The sequence below is a fragment of the Triturus cristatus genome, chromosome 8 (genome assembly GCF_964204655.1).
Source record: "Triturus cristatus chromosome 8, aTriCri1.1, whole genome shotgun sequence".
Classification (NCBI taxonomy): Eukaryota; Metazoa; Chordata; class Amphibia; order Caudata; family Salamandridae; genus Triturus; species Triturus cristatus.
Genome location: NC_140591.1, coordinates 911,730,564 through 911,756,579, shown reverse-complemented (window position 1 = coordinate 911,756,579; position 26,016 = coordinate 911,730,564). Strand labels below are relative to the sequence as shown.

General features: G+C 44.4%; 1 protein-coding gene across 1 annotated transcript in view; it reads left to right on the top strand.

Moving 5' to 3' along the window:
• IL1RAPL1 (interleukin 1 receptor accessory protein like 1) overlaps positions 1-26,016 on the top strand; it is a 2,372,066-nt gene that overhangs the window by 935,385 nt on the left and 1,410,665 nt on the right. Inside the window, exon 4 of the mRNA XM_085622432.1 lies at positions 5,448-5,727. Coding sequence (XP_085478558.1) covers positions 5,448-5,727 — 280 coding nt within the window. The remainder of the gene's footprint in view (positions 1-5,447; positions 5,728-26,016) is intronic.

Sequence of the window (26,016 nt, the reverse complement as noted above, 5' to 3'; positions counted from 1 at the left end):
TAATTTCACAAGAGAAGATTCTTAGCAAGAGATCGTACAGCTTTAGCTTGAAAATGCTTTCCCATCAGGAGATTGGATTCTATGAATGTGTCGATCGCTTGAGCTCAGCCAGTTTAGATTCAAGAGGAATCATTTGGCTAAGGCTAGGTCTTGCAGCCACACGAAATAGAGTATTGAAATCTTTACAAGAAATCAAACGCTTAGCACAGAATGAACCAGAATGTACAGATATTGTTAACCCCTTCGCTGCTAGGCCTTTTCCAATCCTGTGCTAAGCCTTTTTTTTACTATTTGGGGTAGTTCGCGCTTAGGCCCCAGTAATATTTTGACCACATAAGGTATCCACGCCAAATTAGCATTTTTTTCTTCCAACATCATGGGAATTTTAAAGGTACCGAGGGTTTGTGGGTTCCCCTAGAGGAAACCCAGAAATTAGCCAAATTACAGCTACATTTTTTTTTGTTGGGGAAAAATGGGAAAAGGTGCTGCAAATGAAAGCGTCTGTTTTTGTCCCTGCAAATGGTATCAAAAAAGGGTTTGTGGGGCTGAAATCACCATTTTCCTAGCTTTTAGAGAATGACAGACTTTTGTCAGAAAACCAAAATGGTTTTACACAGTTTTGGCATTTTTCTGGTACATAGCCTATTTTTTGCTATTTGTTGTGCTTTCAACCTCCTTCCAGTTAATGGTAGAAATGGGTATGAAAGCAATAATGGATCCTTGAAAGCTATACATTTTGGAAAAGTAGACAAAATTCTGAATTCAGCAAGGGGTCATTTGTGTAGATCCTTCAAGGTTTCTTTATTTAAACTAACAGTTAAATATAGAAAAAAAATGAAAATTAGTTAAAAAACAGCCATTTGTGTCAACGTTTTTACCTGTAACTTCTTCTAATTATGACAAGTCTTTGAAAGCAATATACCTTAACATCCACTGGACCTTACTAGTTGTGGGGATATATAGGACTTGTAGGTTCACCAAGAACCCGACGAACCCAGAGCCAAAAACTGAGCAGCGACTTGCAATGGTTTTTTATTATGTACCGGGTATATAGCAATTATTCTGGGAACATGTATACATGGAAAAATCGGTATGAAAGACACTTATGTATTTCTGAAATGGGAACAAAATTTAAAGTTTAGAAACAGTAGATATTTGCATATTTTCGAAATTGGGAATACTCATACTAGCATGAGAATTATCAGTCATTTTTCAAAATGACGTCCTTTTTACACGTTGTCTTTCATTTGGAAGCCAGAAATGCATCAAAAGTCAATAGGTAATAACAGTTGCTCTACGAATATGAATTACCCTAAGTCTCCGGATAAAAATGGTACCCACTTGTGTGGGTAAGCCTAGTGCCCACGACAGGAAGCTGCTCAAAACGCAACGTGAACACACCACATTTTCGCATTGAAAAATTACCCTTTGTTTGCAAAGTGCCTAGCTGTAGTTTTTCTGGGTAGGAAAATGTTGGGGGACCCACTCAAGCCATACCTCGCTGGACTCCCCTGGTTGTCTAGTTTCCAGAAATGTGTGCGTTTGGTAGGTTTCCCTAGATGGCTGCCGAGCCCTGGGCCAAAAACTCATGGGACCCCCCCTTGCAAAACCAGGTTGGTTTGTGATTGGTAATTTTGATGTCGCCTCAATAGGTTTTGGGCCCTTGCCTGTCGCGGGTCCTTGACCCACCCACGCAAGTGAGGTACCAATTCTATTGGGATACTTGGAGAAATGCTGGGGGGCTGGAAATTTGTTGTTACTTTCTGCAGCGTGAAACTTTGAGCACAATAATGCAAGGAAAATGTGACAGACACATTTTGAGGTTTGCAGGACATTGTGGGTAAGATAATTTGTTGGGATCCACAAGAGAGACATCACCATGTACTCCCATGCGTGTTTAGTTTATGACAATATCTACAGTTGGTAGGTTTTTCCTAGATGAAATGTACACCTTGGCAGAGAGACAAAAAAGACAAAGATTACTGCACAGCCATCTATTCCTCAAGCAAACACACATACTGGTTGGATTTGGCACGAGGGCGAGTGATGGTTCAGTATATACCATTTTATTAACAAGAGATTTCACAAAAATGAAATGCACTGTTAATAATTGAAAGGACTAGAAACTGAAACATCGACTCACAGCTCGTGAGCTGTAAAGCCACGACAGGGCACCAACCGCTTTAAAGGCCATTCCCACACCTTTCATACATGAAACACACAAGACCATTCACACCACCAGTCACGAAACCAACACATTACAACATTCACAAAAAGGAACAAGGTACACCCTGCTTGACAAAAACAGAAAAGACAAATAATTCTGCACAACCACCTATTCCTCAAGCACACATACATACTGGTTGGATTTGGCATGAGGGTGAGTAATGGTTCAGTATATACAGTTGTATTAACCAGAGATTTCACAAAAATGAAATGCACTGTTAATAATTGAAAGGACGAGAAACTGAACTATTGACTCGCAGCTCATGAGCTGTAAAGCCACGTCAAGCAACCAACTTCTTTACAGGTCATTCATACACCTTTCATACGTGTGACACATACAAAACCATTCACACCGCCAGCCGTGGGCCCAGCACATTACAACACTCACACCAGCAGACAGCGCCTTTCAAGGGCCCATCACTTTCACACACCCACATTCCTGACACAGCAACCACACCAGCTCATGGATTGCGTGGAGTGGTGTTTGGCTAGAAGTGTGTGTAGTGACCAGCAGAAAGTCACTACTCACACACCGCCAGCCAAGTTGTAGTGTACTTCCTATTTCCCTTATAGGCTCTCCGCATTGAAATAATATACACTATAGTTTTTGCATAGGACTAAGGTCAGTATGCTCCTATCGAGTACATTAAACTTAATTACTTGTGTGTGCCAGCTAACTCAGAGGTCACTCGAAACTTCTCGAATGAACAAGAAGGGATTCGTTTCTGACAACCGCATAAACATGGCAACTTTGTTTCCCTTAGAATCGGAACGCGTCTCAGAATCGTGGAAACAATAGATAACAGTTTCACTCAGTCAATTGTGCATGCTTAGTTTCTCCAGAGGTACACAGAAATAGATAGACGGGCGTTTAAATAAAAGAATTTATTGAAAAGTCTTGTTTCTCGTGTAAGAGATATGAGCTGTTACAATCATTAGACAGTAAGCAAGATATAATACGCACAGCGTAAGCAGTAAGAAGAAATAATACTGCAATAGCATTATCTTTTAGCTATGACATATATTCATATATACATAAATAACACGTACTAAAAAGTGAATACTCGCCTGAAGCTTCTAAATAGTTCTACCCCTGTGTACCTAACCTAAGTGTAGTATGAGGTAAGAAGAAGGTGCTGTTTTCTATAGTATGGTATATACTACGTTTAGTATGCCAAGAGTCCCTCCAGGTTCTAGTCAGCTCCATACCTTAGAATGAGAGAGGTGGGTATCTCTTTCCGGGTCTCAAACTCTAACACCCCGCGAAGGGAGTCAGAACACTGGAAGGTGGATTCTCCGCGAGCAGGGATGACATCCTGAAAATATTCTGGAGCCTTTACCCCCCTTCATGATCATGATCTTTTGGATTAAGAGGCATTACCAGATCTTTACGGAGGGAGGCAATGTGGTTGTATCAAGACTGGCTGTGGTACCTGAAGCTTTGGAGTGACTTTGCATATTTTACACAGACTGCTTTTTAAAGCTTAAAAAAGTTTTAAAGGCTGAAGTAATTCTGTTTTCTCAATTAGACTGATGCAGACAAAAAGAATCAGACTAGGCTCCCCCAACGACCCTCAACCGGGTAGCGGCTCCCTGCTCTCCGTGGAAATTTCAGCAGAGATGCGCACTCATTCCCTAGTGAGAAACCTGGTGGCCTCACTGGAAACTTGTTGTGGACCTGTGGCTATGAGGAAGTTAATAAAACTAGGTCCTGCGCACAAATTGTCAAAAATATTGATGGTGGTCAGAGAGAGGTCAGCTGATCTGAGATGTCTCTTGGGTGCGTGGAAGGAGAGGCTGTTGTTTATGTATGCTGGTCCGATGTTGTGGATCTTGTTTGCTTGAGTGAGGAGCTTGAAGGTTATTCTTCTTTCGATGGGGAGCCAGTGGCAATCGTGGAGGTGTTGGGTGATGTGGTTGTGATGGGGGATGTTTAGAATTAGTCTAGCTGCTGCGTTCTGGACAGTCTGGAGTATAAGAAGTGGTTTCTATTTGATTCCGGCGTAAAGAGTGTTGCCGTAGTCCAGTCTGCTACTGATGAGAGTGTTCGTAACCGTTTCTCTGGATTCCAATGGGATCCATCTGAACGTTTTTGGGAGTATTTGGAGGGTGTTGAAGTAGACTGAGGATACAGAGTTGATCTGGTAGTTCATCGTGAGTGATAAGTCAAGTATGATGCCAAGGATCTGTGCGTGGTCCATCGGGGTGGGGGTTTCCGAGGGCGGAGGGCCACAAAGTGTCTTTCTACATGGAGAAGGTGGAGCCAAAGATGAGGAGTTCTGTTTTCTTGGAGTTGAGCTTAAACTTGGTCTCTCAATCTGACTATTGTGAATGGCCTGAACTTGTGACTTTCCTCGGATGCATCGCCACCAGCTAACCACAAGTGGCACTTTGTGCTTCTTGGTGGTATTTTGACCTAAAATTTAAAAATTATATATATCTCTGGTTTTAGGAATTGTATTTTTGTCTTTTTGATGTCATTTTACTTAATGAAATTTCCTATATTTTTCTAAGTTGGTGTGAGATTTTTCTTGTGTTATGCTTTCACTCTGTTCCTGTTTGGGTGCTGCATACTTTACACATTGTCGCCTAACTGCTTTTATGCAAAGCTACCAGAGCGTTACTCACAGGTTAATTTACTAACTTTTGTGGTTCACTTTGATAAGGATTATGTTTATCATCTGAGTGGGACTTCTACTTGTCTCAGCTAATAACCCAATTTCTTAGACTGGGGATTTTAACAGCTGCAATAATAATCGTGTATTGTGAGTTCACCCCTGCAAAATGGAGAACATGTACATTTTGGCGCACAAAAATCTACTTGCATCAGTATTTTCTGGAAATGCATCTCTTTTGATTATAAAAATGTACAGAGTGAAAATTACAGAGTGTGATGGTATTTGCAAACTACAGAATTCAAGTATGTGCCGCATATTCCACACCTACTAGAATTTCATAACCACTCATAAAAAGTGCCTGTACGTTTGCATGAAAACGTATTCAACTGTTAAACCATTATTCCAACGTATTTGCCGTTAATATAAATCAGTAAACAATTGTCTTTCGAAATGAAATTAAATGCTCTGTATTGCAGCTCGAGACAAAGTTTCACATTGCATAGTAGAGCGATTTTTAAGTATCAACCTTTACTTATATTTGAATACAGAATTGCTCTGCACAATTAAACTTAACAACTTTCTATCTTTTTTCTTGTTTTGTAGTTGATGGGTGCACTGACTGGTCTGTGGACTACAAGAACTATCAAGTTTTAATGGGGGAGCCTGTGCGCATAAAATGTGCACTATTCTATGGATATATCAGAGCGAACTACACCCTTGCACAAGGTGCTGGACTTAGCCTGATGTGGTACAAAAGCACAGGACCTGGAGATTTTGAAGAACCCATTGCTTTCGATGGTTCTAGAATGAGCAAAGAAGACGATTCCATTTGGTTTCGGCCAACAATCACTCAAGACAGTGGTCTATATGCCTGCGTTATAAGGTATTAAATAACTTATGTATGTATGAATTTGTTAGGCACTTTAAGCTGTAGGTGTTTTTAAGGGTGACGGTGTCCTCAGTTTTACTATTATCGATAAGGCACAAAGTTATGCATGTGTGTTCTAGAACACATTCTATAACACTCGAAATAAAATAAATAACAAAAGTTACAATTGAACAACAAATGTCAGGTAACGTGACCATTAAAGTAGTCATGTAAATGGAAAATACCGCTCTGAATCTGCGCCACATGATATCATACATTACACCACATATAACGTCATATGAAATCACTAATCACATGTTCGAAAATATCTTGTTTAACAAAATAGATGGCATCAAAACTAAATCATTGACGATATAACAAATGCAGTAACAGAGTACGCACAAATTGTCAAAAATATTACATTGTAGCACTGATATCCTCATACCCCTGAGAAGGCCCTGCAGCATTCTTATTTGCATGGGGTTCCTGACAGTCTATCAGAGAGCATAATAGATAGTGCTTTGGATGTAGTTGTACCTATATGGGAGATGCTGAGTGTGGGTTTTGGTTCAAAAACGTGCTTGAAACATGTTGAGGAGAACACTGCTGTGCATAAGCATGAGAGAACGTGTAGAGAGTATGAGAATAGACACAATCGAGTATACCTTTAATTTTAGGATTAATACGTTTCCTAAAGTAAAGCTCTTCAAGGAGCACATAGCATGTGGCTAGCTAGAGTCCACCATATATGTATTACAGCAAGAAGCAACAGGAACATAATCCCTGGAGGTATTGGAAAACAAACAGAGAATATTTGTTGTAGTGTACACCTAGAAGCAACAGCAGCACAACCCTGGTGGCAATTTTACAGAACCAGGAAATATAACATGCGGCATCCATTCTTAAGTTACCGACACAACCTAAGGAGGCACTCTTAAGCAACCAGATTATATTCACTGTACAAGGTCCACCCATAGAGACACAACACACTCCTTGAGTCACACTTAAGCAACCATGGTATGCGAAATTACAATAAGAAGAGCAGTCAATGTTGGAAATCTGAGCAGAAACAATACAATATTTTAAAGGCCCAGAGTTTACCTACTCTTCCTAGGCTGAGGAGGTCACATTTTGATCTGGATTGAAGTCCCAAGCCCCTCTCATGGTCGTGAATACTCTCAAAGTTAGGAGAGCTGTTATGTCCATGGAGAATACACTGGGGAATGAAGACATGGCAGCGGAGGAATTTGCAACTGTCACAAAGGAGGACCTAGCGAAGTGCCTGGCCAGCTTAAAAAAAGAGTTTGATAAGACATTGGCTTATGGCCTGTAAAAACTGTGGACTGACAATGGAAAAGATTCTGGTGACCTTCATAGGGACAGGCAGAGCAAACAGTCCAGAGCTGTGCTGATGAGCAACTTCTAAGATTTGTGACAGAGATTGACCAGATAGTGACCATGCCAACTGCAGGTTTGGAATTACAAATGTAACCGCTATTTGATAAGTGGGAGGATCATAAGAATGAGACCTGAGAAGATCACGTTAGAATTCATAACCTGAGAAAGACAGTAAGAAGGATGACATGAAACAATGTGTGACTGTCTTAGTCCATCTATTGCTCAAAGAGGACTCTGAATTTTAGATTAGTATGGAGCTTTTCTGCAAAATGGATGGAAGAGCAGAAAAAAATCTGACTTACACCATGATGTCGTGTTGAAAATGCCATCTTAGCAATTAAAAGAGCAGTTTATCACAGAGGTGAGGTTTCTAGGTCTCATATATATTTTCTGGAAAGTAAGGTCACTCTAGATCAAGCATTTTCAAATGCCATTCTACTTAAGAGGTGGCAATATCAGTTTTTGATCGAAGAGCTGAAGGCAAAAAACATAGTTTCTAATGGAACTACAGCAGGGGTCTCCAATCTTTTCTGTAGAGAGAGCTACTTCTGATTAGTGACATTCATTGTGAGCTACTGAAGGCTAAGTAACTCATGCATTGTTACCAGACACCCTCATGCCCAGCTCCACTGACTTTAAGCCTAATGTCCATAGAACCAGATACTATGGTTTGACCAAAATACTTAGACTAGGGGCACTATCAAAGGACAGTCATATGCGTTAGTCACAGTGTTGTCTTTGGGGATGTATGACATGTGTGTGCATGAATGGAATAAGTATCTATGGGTGACTGAGAGTCGATATCATATGTATTTGAGGCATTGCAATACCTTTCATAATTTGTTGCACCGTTACATGTATAATACAAACAAATAACCATTTTTTAAATTGGACAATTCAAAGTCAAGAAAACGTTCTGCAAAAAAGTTCATGAAATGGAACTTTTTTTGTACTTTAAATTTCTCACACTTGAAATAATGGCAGAATTTTTCAGTTATAAATATGGCACCATGTCTACCAGCCACTATATGCAAGATGTCTGCTGTGAATAAAGGTGACACTTTGAAGTAGGAGAAAATTAAACTGAAGAGTTAACTTATAGATTCCATAAAACTCATCATTTAAATTGAATCCCATTCGTAAGTGTCACATTTGCAAACCACCCAGCACCTTGATCCCAGTGGCCTTAGACAAAGTGCCTTATTTATAACAGAAGAATACAGCCATTTGTTTAAATGGGAGGAAACGTGTCATAAAACATAAAGACGTAATTGGTTTAACTGAAAGTGGAGAAAAATATTAAGACTAAGGGCCTCCTTATGATGTTGGGTGGAAAGCCATCCTATAGCTAGTCAGAGGCTTTCCACCCGACCTCAGAGGTTTCCTTCTGACCGTCGTATTATGATACTGGCAGTCGGACGGAAGCCCAAGGGGATATACCGCTCTGCTTCTGACAGGCTCATGGAGCCCGTTGGGGCGGCAGTGAGACATGTAATCCACAATGGCAGCAGAGCCAGATTTGTCTCCGCCATCGGGATTACAATTTTGCTTTCCATCTGCCCTTTTATGGCTGTCTGTCTGCCATGAAAAGGCAGGCGTAAATTGATTTGAGGGCCCCTATCTTGGCCCCCTTCCCCCGGCCTTCCGGTATGAGGCCTGTGCCCCTTAATCGTCACTGTACCATGTGGCAGGCACCGCATGGTGCCTGCCACACAGTGCAGGGATGTTTAAACTCTACATTTGTTCCATTCATTGCAGCATGCGCTGCAAGCGACAGCACAAGCCGCAATAGAAAAAATACAGGATCCGACCGCTAACACGGTGGTTGGATTGGAATCTGGGAAGCTGGACCTCTGACTCCTTGTCAGGCGGTCCAGCTTCTGCTTCGGTACCGGTCCTACGCGTGTCTGACCGGCATCGTAATCGGCCCCTGAATGTTTCAAAGAACATTTTTCTTCACTTGAAATTTCTCCCATTTAAAAAATAGAACAGTATTTTTCAGTTATAAATACGGCAAAATGTCTACTGGCTCCTGGGAGCAAGAGGCCTGCTGTTTGTAAACACTCTGAAATTTGAGAAAATTAAAATGCAGAGCTAACTTAATCAATACTATAACTTTTCATTTAATTTTTCTACCATTTAAAAGCATTCAGAAGCATAACCTTGTTCTCAAATGCTAATACTGAGTTAAAAAATACGTATTTAAGGGTTAAATACCCCAGTGCTTCAGTGTCTCTGGGGCCTGGGTCATACATCTTTCTCAAACACTGCTTATTATCAGGCCCTGCTATCTCCAGCCTGAAGATAATAATGTAAAATAAACACAACCTTCCCTTCTCTATAAAAGAAAAATGTGACCCTGTGCTTTAAAAAAAAATGAATTGAAGGCTGTGAGTTACTCTGAAGGTGTCAATGAACTGCTGCCATGCCTCACACCATGGTAGGAGCTTTCACATGCACTCACTGCTGGTTCTCCAGCAGTCACCCACCTATAGCCCCCACACAGATGCTAACAAAATTCTTAACACCCCCTTTCACCACACAAGCCACATAAGCACTAACAACACCTACACCCCCACCCTGCAGCACCCACCATAGCAAACCTATACATCAACACCCACTTGCAAGCATGCTTCTTAATACACAGTCACTCAGCAAGCAAACAACCAAAAATATGGGTCCTATTAAGCAGCAAAGCACTGGACAGCCTCTTCATCACAGAGACCTGACTCAATCCCTTATCAACTCGTGCCATTGCCACGGCAATACCAGCGGGCTACAGGTTCACTCTACAGGACTGCCTTCACAAGCCCGGAGAGGGACTGACTATCTTCTATAGGAATTCAGCCAATACACAACATCCACAGAGAATGCCACCCCATTCATGTAACACCTGCACTTTAAGCTGAGAATCACTGAAAACTTTACCCTGAATTAACCCTCCCCAGCAACCCCCTGGACCATGAGCTACTTTTTGCTAACCTCATCACCAACTTCATTCCTCCACTCACCATCGACTCCAGGGCCTACAAATCTACTTGATGACCTCAATTTTCACATGGAAGGCTAAAACAACCCCTGCTCTACTGCACACCTTGAAAACCTCAGCAAAGTCAGCCTCATCCAGATTGCCTCAGAACCAGCACTTACTGCAGGACACACACTTGACCCCATCGTCAGCACAAGTGACAGCATCAAATACAACTCCCCAACACCACTCACATGGACCTACCACTTCATCATCCATTTTCAAATCAACAACCCTCATATCAACACCCCTGACATGAAGGATGAGGCTGACACAACCCTCCATGTGTTGCTCGTAGCCATCTGCATCCCCGCCTCTTCCTTCTGACTCCTGTTCTGTGCAGCAGGAGGTCTGCCTGGAGAGTGTTGAGTGTGTTGAGAAAGCTGGCCCCATTCCTGATACCCCAAAGGGGCAAAGAGGCAGGAGAAGCCCCCAACCTCCTGTGTAAGTGTTAGACCTGGCACCATTGGTGTGGGTCTCCCTTCCATTTTTTTCGCTGTTGCCTCCTATGTTTTTGCTGGTCTACATGCTTTGGGCACTTTGCCACTGCTGTTCAGTGCCAAAGTGCAAGTGCTCCCTCTATTGTAAATTGTTGTAATGGGTTAGTGACTCCATGATTGGCTTTTTGATTTACTTGTCAGACCCTAGTACAGTGCACCATGTGTCCCTAGGGCCTGTAAATCAAATGCTGCTGGTGGTCTTGCAGCTCTGATTGTGCCACCCACAGAAGCAGCCTGTAAAATGTGGCTCAGGCCTTCCATTGCAAGGCCTGTGTGCAGTCTGGGACTGCCATGTCGACTTGGCAAGTGCACACACTTGCCTGTCCCCAAACCTTCCCTTTTCTACATGTTAGTCACCCCTAAGGTAGGCCCAAGGTACATCTGTGGGCAGGATGTATGTGAAAGGTAGGACACGACCTGATGTGTGTGGCATGTCCTGATAGTAAATTACAGCCAATTTCGTTTTTCACTATTGCAAGGCTATCTGTTCCCATAGGCCAGAATATAACATTTTATAATCCTAACTGACCCTAAGAACAAGATGGGAAAATAATGTTTAGTATGCCTGAACTCAGAATGTTAAAATACATCTTTTAGTGTGGATGATTTTTACATTCTGTGTTTGAAAATACCACTGTTAGAAAGTAGGTATTTTCTTGCCTAACCATCCTGTATGCCTCTGCTAGGTTTGTGTATTCCATGTCTGCTTTGTGAGTGACAGGGGGCTGGAGTGGGCTTTGGCACCGGCAGTCTGATGAGTCAGGGCTGGGCTGAATAGGACCTGGGTTGAATAGAGAGTAGGGGAAGGAGATTTCCTTTTACTTGCCTGAGCCTACAAAGAATAGAGAGTAGGGGGAGGAGATTTATTTTCACCTAGCTGAGCCAGGTCTGCTTTCAACAATGCTGTCTCCACCTCCTGCCAGGAAGTTGCACCAGGGAGGACAGAGCTGGTTTTGACTAGGTACAGACACTCTCTGCCTTCAGAGAACAAAGGATTTAGAAATATAAATATTGGGGCCCAAACCCCAGAACTTTAGATCACTTCTGGGAATCAAGATGAACCTTTGCCAAGGAGAGAAACCAAGAAAGCTGAAGGGGGAGACTGCCCCTGCTCTGGTTACTATTTGGGTTTGGCCTGCAGAGTTTACTTATTGCCAAGGAAAGGAGAAAAGGAACTTTGTGTGTACTCTATCATCTTAAGGAAGATCTTCAAGGGCTTGAAGCTGAGCTTGCCTCCTGTTCTGAAGTCTCTGGGACACAAAGACTTCACCACCAGCTCCCCCGAATTTCCTTGCTGGTAATTCTACCTGCAGAGAGGTGCCTGCTGTTGTTTTAGGACCTCTAGAGACTGTGTGTCGCTGGGAGCTGGATGCAAGACGAAACGAGGGAGAAGTGTGTCGCCGCTGCAGCTGTTGCCGTCGCATCGCCGAAGAAGCGTGTTGCATCACTGGAGAAGCGTTTTGCTGCCACAGAGGTTGCGGTCGCATCAACGGAGAAGCGTGTCGCAGGGCCTGTCGCGGCTCAAGAATTCACGGAGTTCGCCGCACGGCCATTGGGCGTGCACGCATCATATCCAAGTTATCGCATCGCATCAATGTTGCCATTTTGTCGCATCGCACCAGATCGTGGCATTGCCTCGAGGCGCCATTGTGTCGCATCCTAACCGGAACGCAGTAAAAAACAGATCCTTCCCCTCCTCTCCGATAAGGAACAGACGCATCGCCTCCTCTAAGCTGCAGTAAGGAAGAGGTGCACTGCCTCCCCGAAGTAAGGAACTGACGCATCACTTTCCCTGCGACCCTTCATGTTTGCTGTGCGTGACGCATCTCAGGTACTTTGAGAGTAAAGTGTCGCATTTACCATCTACATTGAACTAATCTATTTCTACCATTTTAAAGTCATATTCTTGATATTGTATTGTGAATTTTTGTCGTTTGGTCTTGTGTTAAGTCTAGATAAAGATGACTTATTTTTCTAAACTGGTGTGGTGTCCATTTCTAGTGTTTTTACTGTATTACTTTATGTGTTCACAAATGCTTTACACACTGCCTCTAAGATAAGCCTGCCCGCTCGTGCCAAGCTACCAAGGGGGTGAGCAGGAGTTATTTTAGGAGCATAGCCCCCTTACCCTGACTAGAAGCAAGGGTCCATACTTGGACAAAGGTGCAAACTATTGCCAACTAGAGACTCCAATTTCTAACATTGGTGGTCAGCGGTGAGGATTTGGACTTGCATTTGTGAGTCATATACAGTGATTGGTGTACGCTACTAGTGAGTGTAGACCATAACATGACCACATACATTTTGGTAGAATATTTTACTTGGGACTTCTATTTTTGCTAAGAACTGCCAATCCTTGTTACCATGAGCTCAACAGCATCCAACGCATCTATGGATCTATAATTTGAAGAAGAGAGGGTGGATACCTACACTGTACCACAGCTTAAAACCATCTGTAAAAAATGTAAAATCTATGTGAATAGCCTCACCAATAAGGAGGAGTTCCAAAAGGTGCTGCGGGCCTGGTTGGAAGCTGGAAAGGATACTGAGCATCCTGAAGAGTCTAGGGAGGAGGCAGAGAATACAGAGGGGCAGCTAGATGTGCCATTGGGCCTGACCGGGGAGAAAGCTCCTTCCAAGACAGGCAGCAGTGTTTCGTCAAAGAGCCTATCCCCAGGAGAGCTGGAGGACAGGGAGAGGGATAGAATGCATAAGATGGAGCTAGCCAAGCTCAAACTGGGTGGTCAGATGTAATTAGAAAGTAAGAAGTTAGCCTTGGAAGAAGAGAGAATGCATTTAGAGCATGAGAGAATCTTGAGGGAATTGGAGCTGAAAGCCAAGAGCTTAGAACTTACTCCCTCTGGTGGCAGCACACCATCCATGCCTGTAGAAGGAAGAATAGTTATCCCCAAAGATGTAATTAAGGAAATCCACAAGCATGAAGATATTGGGCAATGGTTTAAGGCCTATGAAGTGGCTATATCCTCCCACCGGGTCCCTGAGAAGGATTGGGGAGCGGGGTTGTGGGGCGGGTTCTTAGTGATGGGCGTGACACCTTGTTAGACTTGCCTTCTGAGGACCAGAACTCCTATGTCCACATGAAGGAAGCCTTAATGACTAGGTATGGGTTGACCCCAGAGCTTTATAGACAAAGGTTTAGAAATTGTAAGAAGCTGGAGTCAAGTACTTGGGTAGAATATGTGTCTTTTTTTTGCAGAGCATAGGATGGTTGGGTGAAGGGTAGCAAAGTGAATGATTTTGAAGTGCTCTATAATTTGATTGCATGGGAGCTCTTGTCCAGTAATTGTTTTCGAGAACTACGCCAGCACCTGATTGATAGTAAGCTGACTAATCCTAGGAAGCTTGCTGAGGAGGCGGACCGCTGGGTTAGTACCTTGGTCCACAAGGGTCATGTGGGAGACTTTACCAAAGGTGAACAGGGTCCCCGACAGAAGAGTGGCGGGACAAGGGTAAACAGAGGGAGTTCCAGAAAGAGCCCCAAAGCAATCCCCAAGGGAACCAAGGGAAGGGTTCCCAGCATCCCCCTGAGAAGAAGCCAGGGGCCCGACAGATAAGCCTGTTCAAAAGGGGCCCAGGAAATGTTATAATTGTGGTCAGGGGGCCACTGCTGCTGGGATCCTCAATGTCCCATGAAAGCGAATGCAGCACCCACTGGTGCACCGCCCCGGCAGATGACTAGTGTAGCCCTGGGGGAGGAGTTAGGTGCCCAAGGTGGGTCGGGTCCCGCAGAGATGTCCCTATTCTCTTTAGACAACTGTGACGTGGTCCCTAGGACCCAGCTGCTTGATTACACTAAAAAATACAGGCATTGGTTGACCATCAATGGCCATAGGGTGGAGGCTCTGAGGGACAGCTGTCAGTTGTCGGCTAGTGTCTGAAGAGCAGGTGATCCTCAATGCATTTTACCCTGTAGTTGCCGCTGACAACTCAGAGAGCCACTGTAAGGTGGCACAGGTTCCCTTTGAGTGAGGGGGTCTCAGGTACCCTTCAAGTAGCTGTGCGGCCAGCCATGCCTGTTGACTGTCTGCTAGGCAATGATTTAGAAAGCTCCCCTTGGGCTTAGGTGGAGAGAAGGTCTCATTTGGAGATGTTGGGTCTGCCTGAGTGGGCGTGTGTGATGACTCAGTCAATGGCAGCCGGTAAGGGTATTCAAGAGGACCTGGAGCCTGAAATAATGGCCCAGGTGCCTGCCTTAAAGAGAAAAGGCAGAGGCTGTGGGAAACCGGCCCCCAAAGTTCCCACGGTCCGGGAGGAGGCAGAACTTGAGGGGGATGCCCTGGAACCTACAGGGTAGCAAGTAGCTGAACTGGGGGACCTGCCTGAGCTGACCCATTGGCAGCAGGAAGGAAGCCCCTCCAGGGAAGAGTTCTGCAAGGAGCAGAAGAAGTGCCATTCTTTTGTGAGTTTTCGGCAACAGGCCACAAACCAGGCAGCAGGTGATCAGTCTGGATCACATTGGATCTACTGGGAGAATGGTCTCCTATAAAGTGAGCCTAGGGTTGCTGAGCCTGGGTCAGCTCGTGTGCTGGTGATACGCCAGCGCTTCAGAGCCTTCCTACTGGGTCTGGCTCATGATGTTCCTTTAAAAGGACATTTGGGGCAAGACAAGACCTTTGAGAGGCTTGTCATCCACTTTTATTGGCACCAAATGTGCAAGAGTTCTGATATTGCAGGACCTGTCAGACTTGCCAGGCAAGTGGTAAGAGTGGGAGGAAACACAAGGCTCCTTTCCAGCCGTTCCCTGTGGTCAGCATCCCCTTTGAAAGGGTGGGTATTGACATTGTAGGGCCTCTGGAACCCAAGACAGCCATGGGCAACAGGTTCACCCTGGTCTTGGTGGACCATGCCACTCCAGTACCCGGAAGTCATCCCTCTCCAAACTGTGACGGCCCCCTTGGTGGGACGTGCATTGTTGGGGATTTTCTCCCGTGTGGGGTTCCCCAGAGAGGTGGTGTCAGACCGTGATACCAACTTCATATCCAAGTATATGAAGTCCCTGTGGCAGGAGTGCGGTGTAACCTACAAGTTCACCACTCCTTACCACTCCTAAGGTAATGGACTGGTTGAGAGATTCAACCGGACCCTAAAGGGCAATATCATGGGTCTTGAGGAACCTATGAGGCATAAGTGGGACGTGCTCTTGGCATGCCTTCTGTTTTCTTACAGAGAGGTGCCACAGAAGTCCTTAGGGTTCAGTCCATTTGAACTGCTGTATGGTCACCCTGTGAGAGGACCTCTGAGTTTGATGAAGGAAGACTGGGAGAAAGCTCCCAGTAAAACTCCCCAGGATGTATATAGCTACATGCTGGCCTTCAGAAACCAAACTAGGCATTTCAGACAACTCACTCCCGCGAATCTGGAATCCAGCCAGGAGGAGATGAAACGGTGGTATGATCAGAATGCCACTCTGATCGAGTTTCAGCCTGGACAGAAAGTGTGGGTCATGGCCCCAGTGGAGCCTTGTGTGCTCCAGGATAAGTGGACCGGACCATTTGAGGTGGTGGAGTGCATGAGTGATGTCACCTACTTGGTGGACTTGCAGTCTCCTAGGAACCCTTTGCGGGTCCTGCATGTAAACCGCCTGAAGCCCCACTTGGAGAGATCAGAAGTGGGCATGCTCCTAGCGACAGATGAGGGAATAGAGGAGGAGACTGAGCCTCTTCCTGACCACCTATCTGCAAAAAAGCAACATGGTTCAGTGGAAAATGTAAACCTCTCTTCCACCCTGACCCCTGAGAAGCAGGATGATATTGCCAACTGTTGGGACATTTTCCTGATCTGTTCTCCCTGACTCCCGGTGTCACTGAGTGGTGTGTCCATTATGTAGACACTGGGAACACTCCTCCTGTAAAACATAAAACTTACAGAGTGACTGACAGGGACAGATCTTGCATCAAGGAGGCGGTCTCTAATATGCTAGCGTTAGAGTGATTGAGTCCTCAAACAGTCCTTGGGCCAGCTCAGTGGTCATGGTCCCAAAGGCTGCAACACCGGGTGCCACGCCAGAACTCCGGTTCTGTGTGGACTACCGAGGACTCAATTCACTCACCAGGACTGACGCGCACCCCATCCCCAGAGCTGTTGAACTTATTGATCGGTTAGGGGCTTCCCGGTACCTCAGTATGTTTGCCTTAACGTCTGGGTACTGGCAGATCACCCTAACTGATGGGGCAAAAGAGAGGTCAGCATTCTCAACACCAGATGGGCACTACCAATTCCGGGTTATGCCCTTTTGGATAAAGAATGCCCCTGCCACCTTTCAGAGGTTGGTCAACCAGGTGTTGGCTGGACTTGAAGATTTCAGTGCTGCCTACCTGGATGACATCGCAGTGTTCAGCGCCAGTTGGGAAGAACATCTGCCCCACCTCTGAGAAGTATTGATGGCGCTGCAGAGGGTAGGCCTCACGATCAAGGTGAGTAAGTGCCAGATCGGGCAGGGTTCCGTGGTATACTTGGGACACCAGGTTGGGAGCAGCCAGGTTGCGACCCTACAACCCAAGATTGATACCATCCTGGCTTGGGAACCCCGCAAGACCCAGACAGAGGTGAGAGCCTTTTTTAGGACTCCCAGGGTACTGCAGTAAGTTTGTCAAGGGGTATGGCAGCATTGTTGCCCCCTTGACAGAGCTGACTTCCAGGAAGCCACCCAGGAAGGTGAACTGGACTGACACCTGCCAGAAAGCTTTTGATACCCTGAAGACTGCCATGTGCACGTCGCCTGTGCTTCAGGTGCCAAACCTTTTAAAGGAATTCATTGTGCAGACAGACGCTTCAGAGCATGGTGTGGGGGCTGTACTTTCACAGATGAATGAGGAGGGCCTAGACCAACCTGTAGCCTTCATTAATAGGAGGTTACTTCCCATGGGAACAGAGGTGGAGTGCAATTGAGCGTGAGGCATTTGGTGTGGTCTGGGCATTGAAGAAGTTGAGACCATACTTGTTTGGGACTAACTTCCGGGTTCAGACAGACCACCGGCCCCTCAGATGGTTGATGCAGATGAGGGGTGAGAATCCAAAGTGGTTGAGGTGGTCCATTTCCCTACAGGGGATGGACTTCATGGTGGAACACCGCCCTGGTACAGAACACACAAATGCTGATGTTCTGTCCAGATGTTTCTGCCTTAGTGAAGAGAACTCCCAAGAGGGTGGGTAGTTCTCCCCACATTTTTGCTGGAGGGGACACGTGTTAGACCTGTCACCATTGGTGTGGGTCTCCCTTCCATTTTTTCACTGTTGCCTCCTATGTTTTTACTGGTCTAGATGCTTTGGGCACTTTGCCAATGCAGTTCAGTGCCAAAGTGCAAGTGCTCCGTATTGTAAATTGTTGTAATGGGTTAGTGACTCCATGATTGGCTCTTTGATTTACTTGTCAGTCCCTAGTACAGTGCACAATATGTGCCCAGGGCATGTAAATCAAATGCTGCTGGTGGGTTTGCAGCACTGATTGTGCCACCCACAGAAGCAGCTTATAAAATGTGGCTCAGGCCTGCCATTGCAGAGCCTGTGTGCAGTCTGGGACTGCCATGTCGACTTGACAAGTGCACTTTAAGCTGAGAATCACTGAAAACTTTACCCTGAATGAACCCTCCCCAGCAAACCCCTGGACCATGAGCCACTTTTTGCTAACCTCATCACCAACTTCATTCCTCCACTGACCATCGACTCCAGAGCCTATAAATCTACTCGATGACCTCAATTTTCACATGGAAGGCTAAAACAACCCCTGCTATACAGCACACCTTGAAAACTTCAGCAAGGTCAGCTTCATCCAGATTGCCTCAGAACCAGCACTTACTGCAGGACACACACTTGACCCCATCATCAGTAACAGCACCAAATACAACTCCACAACACCACTCACATGGACAGACCACTTCATCATCCATTTTCAAATCAGCAACCCTCATGTCAACACCCCTGACATGAAGGATGAGGCTGACACAACCCTCCATGTGTCGCTCGTAGCCATCTGCATCCCCGCCTATTCCTTCTGACTCCTGTCCTGCGCAGCAGGAGGTCTGCCTGGAGAATGTTGAGTGTGTTGAGAAAGCTGGCCCCATTCCTGATACCCCAAAGGGGCAAAGAGACAGGAGAAGCCCCCAACCTCCTATGTAAGTTTTAGACCTGGCACCATTGGTGTGGGTCACCCTTCCATTTTTTCGCTGTTGCCTCCTATGTTTTTGCTATGTTTTTGCTGGTCTAGATGCTTTGGGCACTTTGCCACTGCTGCTCAGTGCCAAAGTGCAAGTGCTCCCTCTATTGTAAATTGTTGTAATGGGTTAGTGACTCCATGATTGGCTATTTGATTTACTTGTCAGACCCTAGTACAGTGCACCGTCTGTGCCCAGGGCCTGTAAATCAAATGCTGCTGGTGGTCCTGCAGCCCTGATTGTGCCACCCACAGAAGCAGCTTGTAAAATGTGGCTCAGGCCTGCCATTGCAGAGCCTGTGTGTAGTCTGGGACTGCCATGTTGACTTGGCAAGTGCACACAATTGCCCATCCCTAAACCTTCCCTTTTCTACATGTTAGTCACCCCTAAGGTAGGCCCAAGGTACACCTGTGGGCAGGGTGCATTGTATGTGAAAGGTAGGACATGCCCTGATGTGTGTGGCATGTCTTGATAGTGAATTACAGGCAATTTTGTTTTTTACTATTGCAAGGCTATTTGCTCCCATAGGCCGGAATGGGCTGTTTGATTATGATATCTTATAATCCTAACTGACCCTAGGAACAAGATTGGAAAATACAGTTTAGTATGCCTGAACTCAGAATGTTAAAACACATATTTTAGTGTGGGTGATTTTTACATTCTGTGTTTGAAAAGAACACTTTTAGAAAGTAGGTATTTTCTTGCCTAACCATCCTGTATGCCTCTGCTAGGTTTGTGTATTCCATGTCTGGTTTGTGAGTGACAGGGGGCTGGAGATGTCTTTGGCTCCAGCAGTCTTATGAGTCAGGGCTGGGCTGAATAGGACCTGGGTTGAATAGAGAGTGGGGAGGGAGATTTTCTTTCACTTGCCTGAGCCTACATAGAATACAGAGTAGAGGGAGGAGATTCTGCTTTCAACAATGCTGTCTCCACCTTCTGCAAGGAAGCTGCACCAGGGAGGACAGAACTGGTTTTGACTATGTGCAGACACTCTCTGCCTTCAGAGAACAAAGGATTTAGTAGTATAAATATTGGGGCCCAGACCCCAGAACATTAGATCACTTCTGGGAATCAAGACAAACCGTTTGCCAAGGAGAAAAACCAAGAAAGCTGAAGGAGGAGACTGCCCCTGCACTGGTTACTGTTTGGGGTTGGTCTGCAGTGGTTACTTATTGCCAAGGAAAGGAGAAGAGGAACTTTGTGTGTACTTTATCATCTTGAGGAAAATCTCCAAGGGCTTGAAGCTGAGCTTGCCTCCTGTACTGAAGTCACAATTGATGGATGGAATGCAGAACAGATCATAACATTCACCCTAGTCAAGAGATCTGGGTTAAATCCATCATTCTTTTGCTCACCATGCCATCCAAGTTTAGACCTGGCCATATCCAAATTAGTCTTAACCCTGTGCCTCATAGTAAACAGTCCAGTCTGAACTGCCAAGCCAAGTCCGCCCTGGACCGGAAACAAGGATACTAGGACCGATTTTGGGGTTTCACCGCTCAGCAGCCAGAATGGCTTGAATCCAGTGACACAGTGAACCTGGGACCCACATCTGGGCATACCCGCTGCACTTAGGTCAAGGAAGCAAAAGACACACAATTGATCGACGGAATGCAGAACAAATCAAAACATTCACCCCCAGTCAAGAGATCTGGGTTAAATCCATCATTATTTTGCTCACCATGCCACCCCAGCTTAGACCTGGCCATATGCAAATCAGCCTTGACCCCATGCCTCATGAGAAAAGTCCAGTCCAAACTGCCAAGCCAGGTCTGCCCTGGAACAAAACAAGCATCCTAGGACCAGTTTCTTGGTTTCACCTTTCAGCAGCCAGAATAGCTTGAATCCAGTGGTACAGTGAGCATGGGACCCACGTCTGGGCATACCCGGCGCACTTAGGGTGTGGAGGCAAAAGACACACAATTGATGGACGGAATGCAGAAAAAATCAAAACATTCACCCCCAGTCAGGAGATCTGGGTTAAATCCATCACTCTTTTGCTCACAATGCCACCCCAGTTTAGACCTGCCCATATGCAAATCAGTTTTGACCCTGTGCCTCATGGGAAAAGTTCTGCCTGAACTGCCAAGCCAGGTCCTCCCTGGACCGGAAACAAGCATCCTAGGACCGGTTTTAGGGTTTCACCCCTCATCAGTCAGAAAAGCTAGGTCCTCCATGGACTGGAACCAAGCATCCTAGGACCGGATTTGAGGTTTCACACTTCATCAGCCAAAATAGCTTGAATCCAGTAGCACAGTGAGCCTGGGACCCACGTCTAGCCATACTCTGTGCACTTGGGGCGAGAAAGCAAAAGACACACAATTGATGGACGAATGCAGAACAAATCAAAACATTCACCCCCAGTCAAGAGATCTCAGTTAAATCCATTATTCTTTTGCTCACCTTGCCACCCTAGTTTAGACCTGGCCATATGCAAATCAGTCTTGACCCAGTGCCCAGTGCTCATGGGAGCAGTTCATCCCGAACTGCCAAGCCAGGTCCTCCCTGGACGGGAAACAAGCCTCCTAGGACCGGTTTTAGGGTTTCACCCTCATCAGCCAGAATAGCTTGAATCCAGTGGCACAGTGAGCCTGGGACCCACTTCTGGGCATACCCGGCGCACTTAGGGTGAGGAAGCAAAAGACACACAATTGAGGGACAGAATGCAGAACAAATCAAAACATTCACACCCAGTGAAGAGATCAGGGTTAAATCCATCTTCTTTTGCTCACCATGCCACTCCAGTTTAGACCTGTCCATATGCAAATCATCCAGCCTGAACTGCAAAGCCAGTTCCTCCCTCGACTGGAAACAAGCTTCCTAGGACCGGTTTCGGGGTTTCACCCCTCATCAGCCAGAATAGCTTGAATCCAGTGACACAGAGAGCCTGGGACCCACATCTGGGCATACCCGACACACTTAGGGCGAGGAAGCAAAAGACACACAATTGATGGACGGCATGTAGAACAAATCAAAACATTCATGCCCAGTCAAGAGATCTGGGTTAAATCCATCAGTATTTTGCTCATAATTCCACCCCAGTTTAGACCTGACCATATGCAAATCAGTCTTGAACCTGTGCCTCATGGGAATAATGCAGCCAGAACTGCCAAGCCAGGTCCTCCCTGGACCAGAAACAAGCATTGTAGGACTGGTTTCAGGGTTTCACCCTTCATCAGCCAGAATAGCTTGAATCCAGTGGCACAGTGAGCCTGGGATCCACGTCTGAGCATACCCGGCAAACTCAGTGCCACGAAGCAAAAGACACACAATTGATGGACGGAATGCAGAACAAATCAAAACATTCACCCCCAGTCAAGAGATCTTGTTAAATGCATCATTCTTTTGCTCACCATGCCACCTCAGTTTAGACCTGGCCATATGCAAATCAGTCTTGACCCTGCGCCTCATGGGAACAGTTCAGCCTGAACTGCCAAGCCAGGCCCTCGCTGGACCGGAAACAAGCATCCTAGGACCGGTTTCAGGGTTTTACCCCTCATCAGCCACAATAGCATGAATCTAATGGCACAGTTTGCTTGGGACCTACATCTGGGCATACCCGGCGCACTTAGAGCGAGGAAGCAAAAGATTCATGGACGGAATGCAGAACAAATGAAAACATTCATTCGCAATCAAGAGATCTGGGTAAAATCGTTATAAAAAACTATGGATTTAGGCCCAGATTTGTGTACTGGGGTGAAAGTATGCCATTGTTCTGCATTCTGTCCATCAACTTTTGTTTTTGTATCTGAACACCTTGGAGGAACGCAAGGTTTCCTCAAAGAAATATCTCAAGGCCTGGCAGGATCCCAGAAATAAACTTGTTGCCTGTTGGCTGTCAGAAAGAGGCATCAGGGAAAGGAAGTGTGGGGGGGTCTGGAAAACGTACAGGGTGCCAAATTAGGTGGAACAGAAAAATCTTATGGTCACAGCGGCTAGGAACCTGTGAGGTGAGGGACTGGGGCAGTGGGGGACATATGCAATTGGGTAATAAATTGAGGTTTTTTTCATTTTGTATAGAAATTGGCTAAAATGTAGATATGTATTAGTAGAGTTTGCTCAGTTTTTCAAATTATTCGAACCAAAATATACTTGGTAGGTTTGGATGTGAGTGCAAGTTATTGGGTCCATTAGATATAAAATCACTTAGTCAGTTGATCCCTGATATGTACTTCAGTACTGCTAGGCACTTTAGGTATAATAAGCACTTTAGAATAATAGAGATTGTTTGGGTCTCCACACTGTCTCCCCATGTTACTCTCCTGTGCATTCCTCTGATTGCACATCTAAACAAATTTTTGAATGCTGTAACTGAAGTTGAAGAGTAGAAATCAATATATTAAAAAATATATCATTCAGTGCTAATGGTCTGAACAATAGACACAAGGCCAAAGCTATTGAAGAATGGATTTAGTTCTAGTGCAGGAGACCCATATAAAGCAGGATAGTAAGTGTCATTCTGCAATGTTCAAGAAACGGGCAGGCTTTGAATGTGTTTCCTGTTCAACCGTGGCATATAAGGGTGTGGCAATTCATAGTATTAAAAATTTGCAGTGGGATATTTATGCCTTTCAGACAGATACACACGGAAGATGGGCATCGGTCGATGGACAAATTGAAAGGGAAAGGGTTCCTGTGGCAATGATATTTGCCCCTATTGAAGATAATTCAACTGCATTGACAGAGCTATTTCCATCAGCTATTATGAATCCCTGTAGATTGGTTAATGGGGGAGATTTACATTTTCTGTAAAATCCTGGGTTGTATTCTCGTACAGTAACTCGTAGGCAAAACAAATCTAGAACAGCTAAGGTTATAGAGGAATACAAGAAAAGTTTACATTTTATTAACATGTGGAGGAATACATTTCCAACCTGGCACAATTACACCTGTGTATCAAATAGATTTAAATCTGCTGCCAGGCTGGACTATTTTTTAATATCTTCAGAGTATAGCCTTTATGATTATCGCCATTTAGCAAATGCTTTTTCAGACCATTCATTGATCGAGATGCATATTTCAGGCATTAGGAAAAAATGGTCAATACATAGATGGTCTTTTAGTAATTTAAAGATAGAAGATGAATCTTGGGTATCAGATATGGAATCCGAAATATTTCAATATTTTGAGCTTAATGTGAGCACTGCCCCCTCAGACATGGCATGGGATGCTTTCAAAATAGCCATCAGAGCCTAGATAATCAGCCAAGAAATAGTAGAGAAAAGGGGCTAGAAAGAGGTAATGGAAACTCTCGATCTAAAGTTAAAGCAGAAAAATGAAAGGTATATGAGTACTAAATCTCCTACAAATACACAGTCATTTAAAAAGGCTAAGCAGCAGATGCAGGATTATTACTATGAGAGGATTTACCTCTCAAGTAATGCCTGTATGCAAAAACGTTATGAGAAAAGTGAATGTACTGGGATGTTTCTAGCCTGGCAGGCACATAAAACAAGGGCACAAAAAACGATTATGTCACACTATGATGATGAGAAGAATAAACTACCACGGATAGTAAAACCATATACAAGACCTGTTCAGACAACATTATAAGAAAATAACAAACTTATAAGAAAATTCATGGCTGTCAGCAGATTTTAGATGAGGTCCAGCTTTTAGAGTTCATAGATAATATTTCTTTCCCATGGTGAGACCATTGACATGCTCATGCCGTAACAACGTGATTTGCATTTGAAGATGGGAAGTAGTGGTGAAATCCTTAGCTAGTGGATAAGCTTGTGGAAATGACGGTATCCCAGCAGAGTTTTCACATATTTTAGATCAATATACTTTAAGATTTGCAAATCACATTCTAAAGGGAGGTAACATTCCACCCTCATTTGTTGGAGCTGTAATTGTTAGTTTTCTTTAGAAAGATACAAATCGAGAAATCTAAACACATATACATCTGTTTTCTCTTAATAAAATACAGAAAATAGAATAATAATGAAACTACTTGCAAACAGAATGAGCGTTATGAGAGCGGTTTCATAAACAAGAATCAGAGTGGTTTAATACCTGGCCAGCAGTTGTCTTCCTATACCAACTTTTTGATTAATGCCTTGGATCTTTTCAAAAGTAAAAAGATCCCAGCCCAGGTCTTTTTATTAGACGCAGACAAGGCATTTGACCTTCATAACTTGGAGAGCCTATTCTGTATCTTGGATGGTTTCAGTTTCCCTGCAGCATTTATTAAATTAATATCCAATTTATATAAAGGAGCGCAAGCATGCTTAATCGTGAATTGTACCGTACCGTACGCGCTAGGATTCATAAGGAGAAGGACGGGAAGGCTTCCAGCCTGACTGGAGACCTTATCAAGGGGAACTTAATAAATTAAGAAATACTGACAATCATGAACTTAGAACTTGGAGATTAAAATTGTTATAAGAATTCTTTTTTGTGGAAGTACAAGTGCTAACTTTAGAAGATGAAAAAAGAATAGCAAAACCAAGGGACTATAAAAGCCCTGAAGAAGCGCAGTGGAGCGCGAAACACGTGTTGGCTTTATACAGACTGCGGCTATGTTTTGACTGCTTAAGAAAAAATAAATACCAACAAAAAGAAATGAACTAAGAAGATTTGATTTTTATCGATGTCTTATGTGTGTATATCTCAGTGATGATTTTTGATATACTAATATAAAGAATACTGGTGGGGACCAGTATCTGAGATACGTGAAGTGCCAGGCAATTTTCCTGTTACCCACAATGTGTTTTATATATATATATATATATATATATAATATATAATATTATATATATATATATATATATATCCTTCCCAATTTGGCCCGTTTTTTCAACACCTGGGCGCTCATGGCGGTGCGTCCACGGTACGACGGAGCCAAGTCGTTTCAATATCTAAAGCAACGTCTCTGCTTAGAGACAATTCCGCTCGCACTCAGCAATGATAGAAGCAGAGTTTGTTTGCCAATTTTCAAAGGTTATGATTTAATTCAGCATTCCAGTAATACTCCCTCTACGCGTTTCAATCTTCACAAAGATCTTTTTCACGAGGTTAATCATTACACTTCTGCCGTGTTTCTTCTATTTTTAAATCGTTTCTTCATACGTCATTACATCACTTCCTGCTTGTAATTTGCAGTGCATTATGGTTAATGTAGTTCTTTACATTCAACTACTCTTAATATACTATATACATTATACATTATCACCCAAATATGTGCTATAGACAATTATTTTTC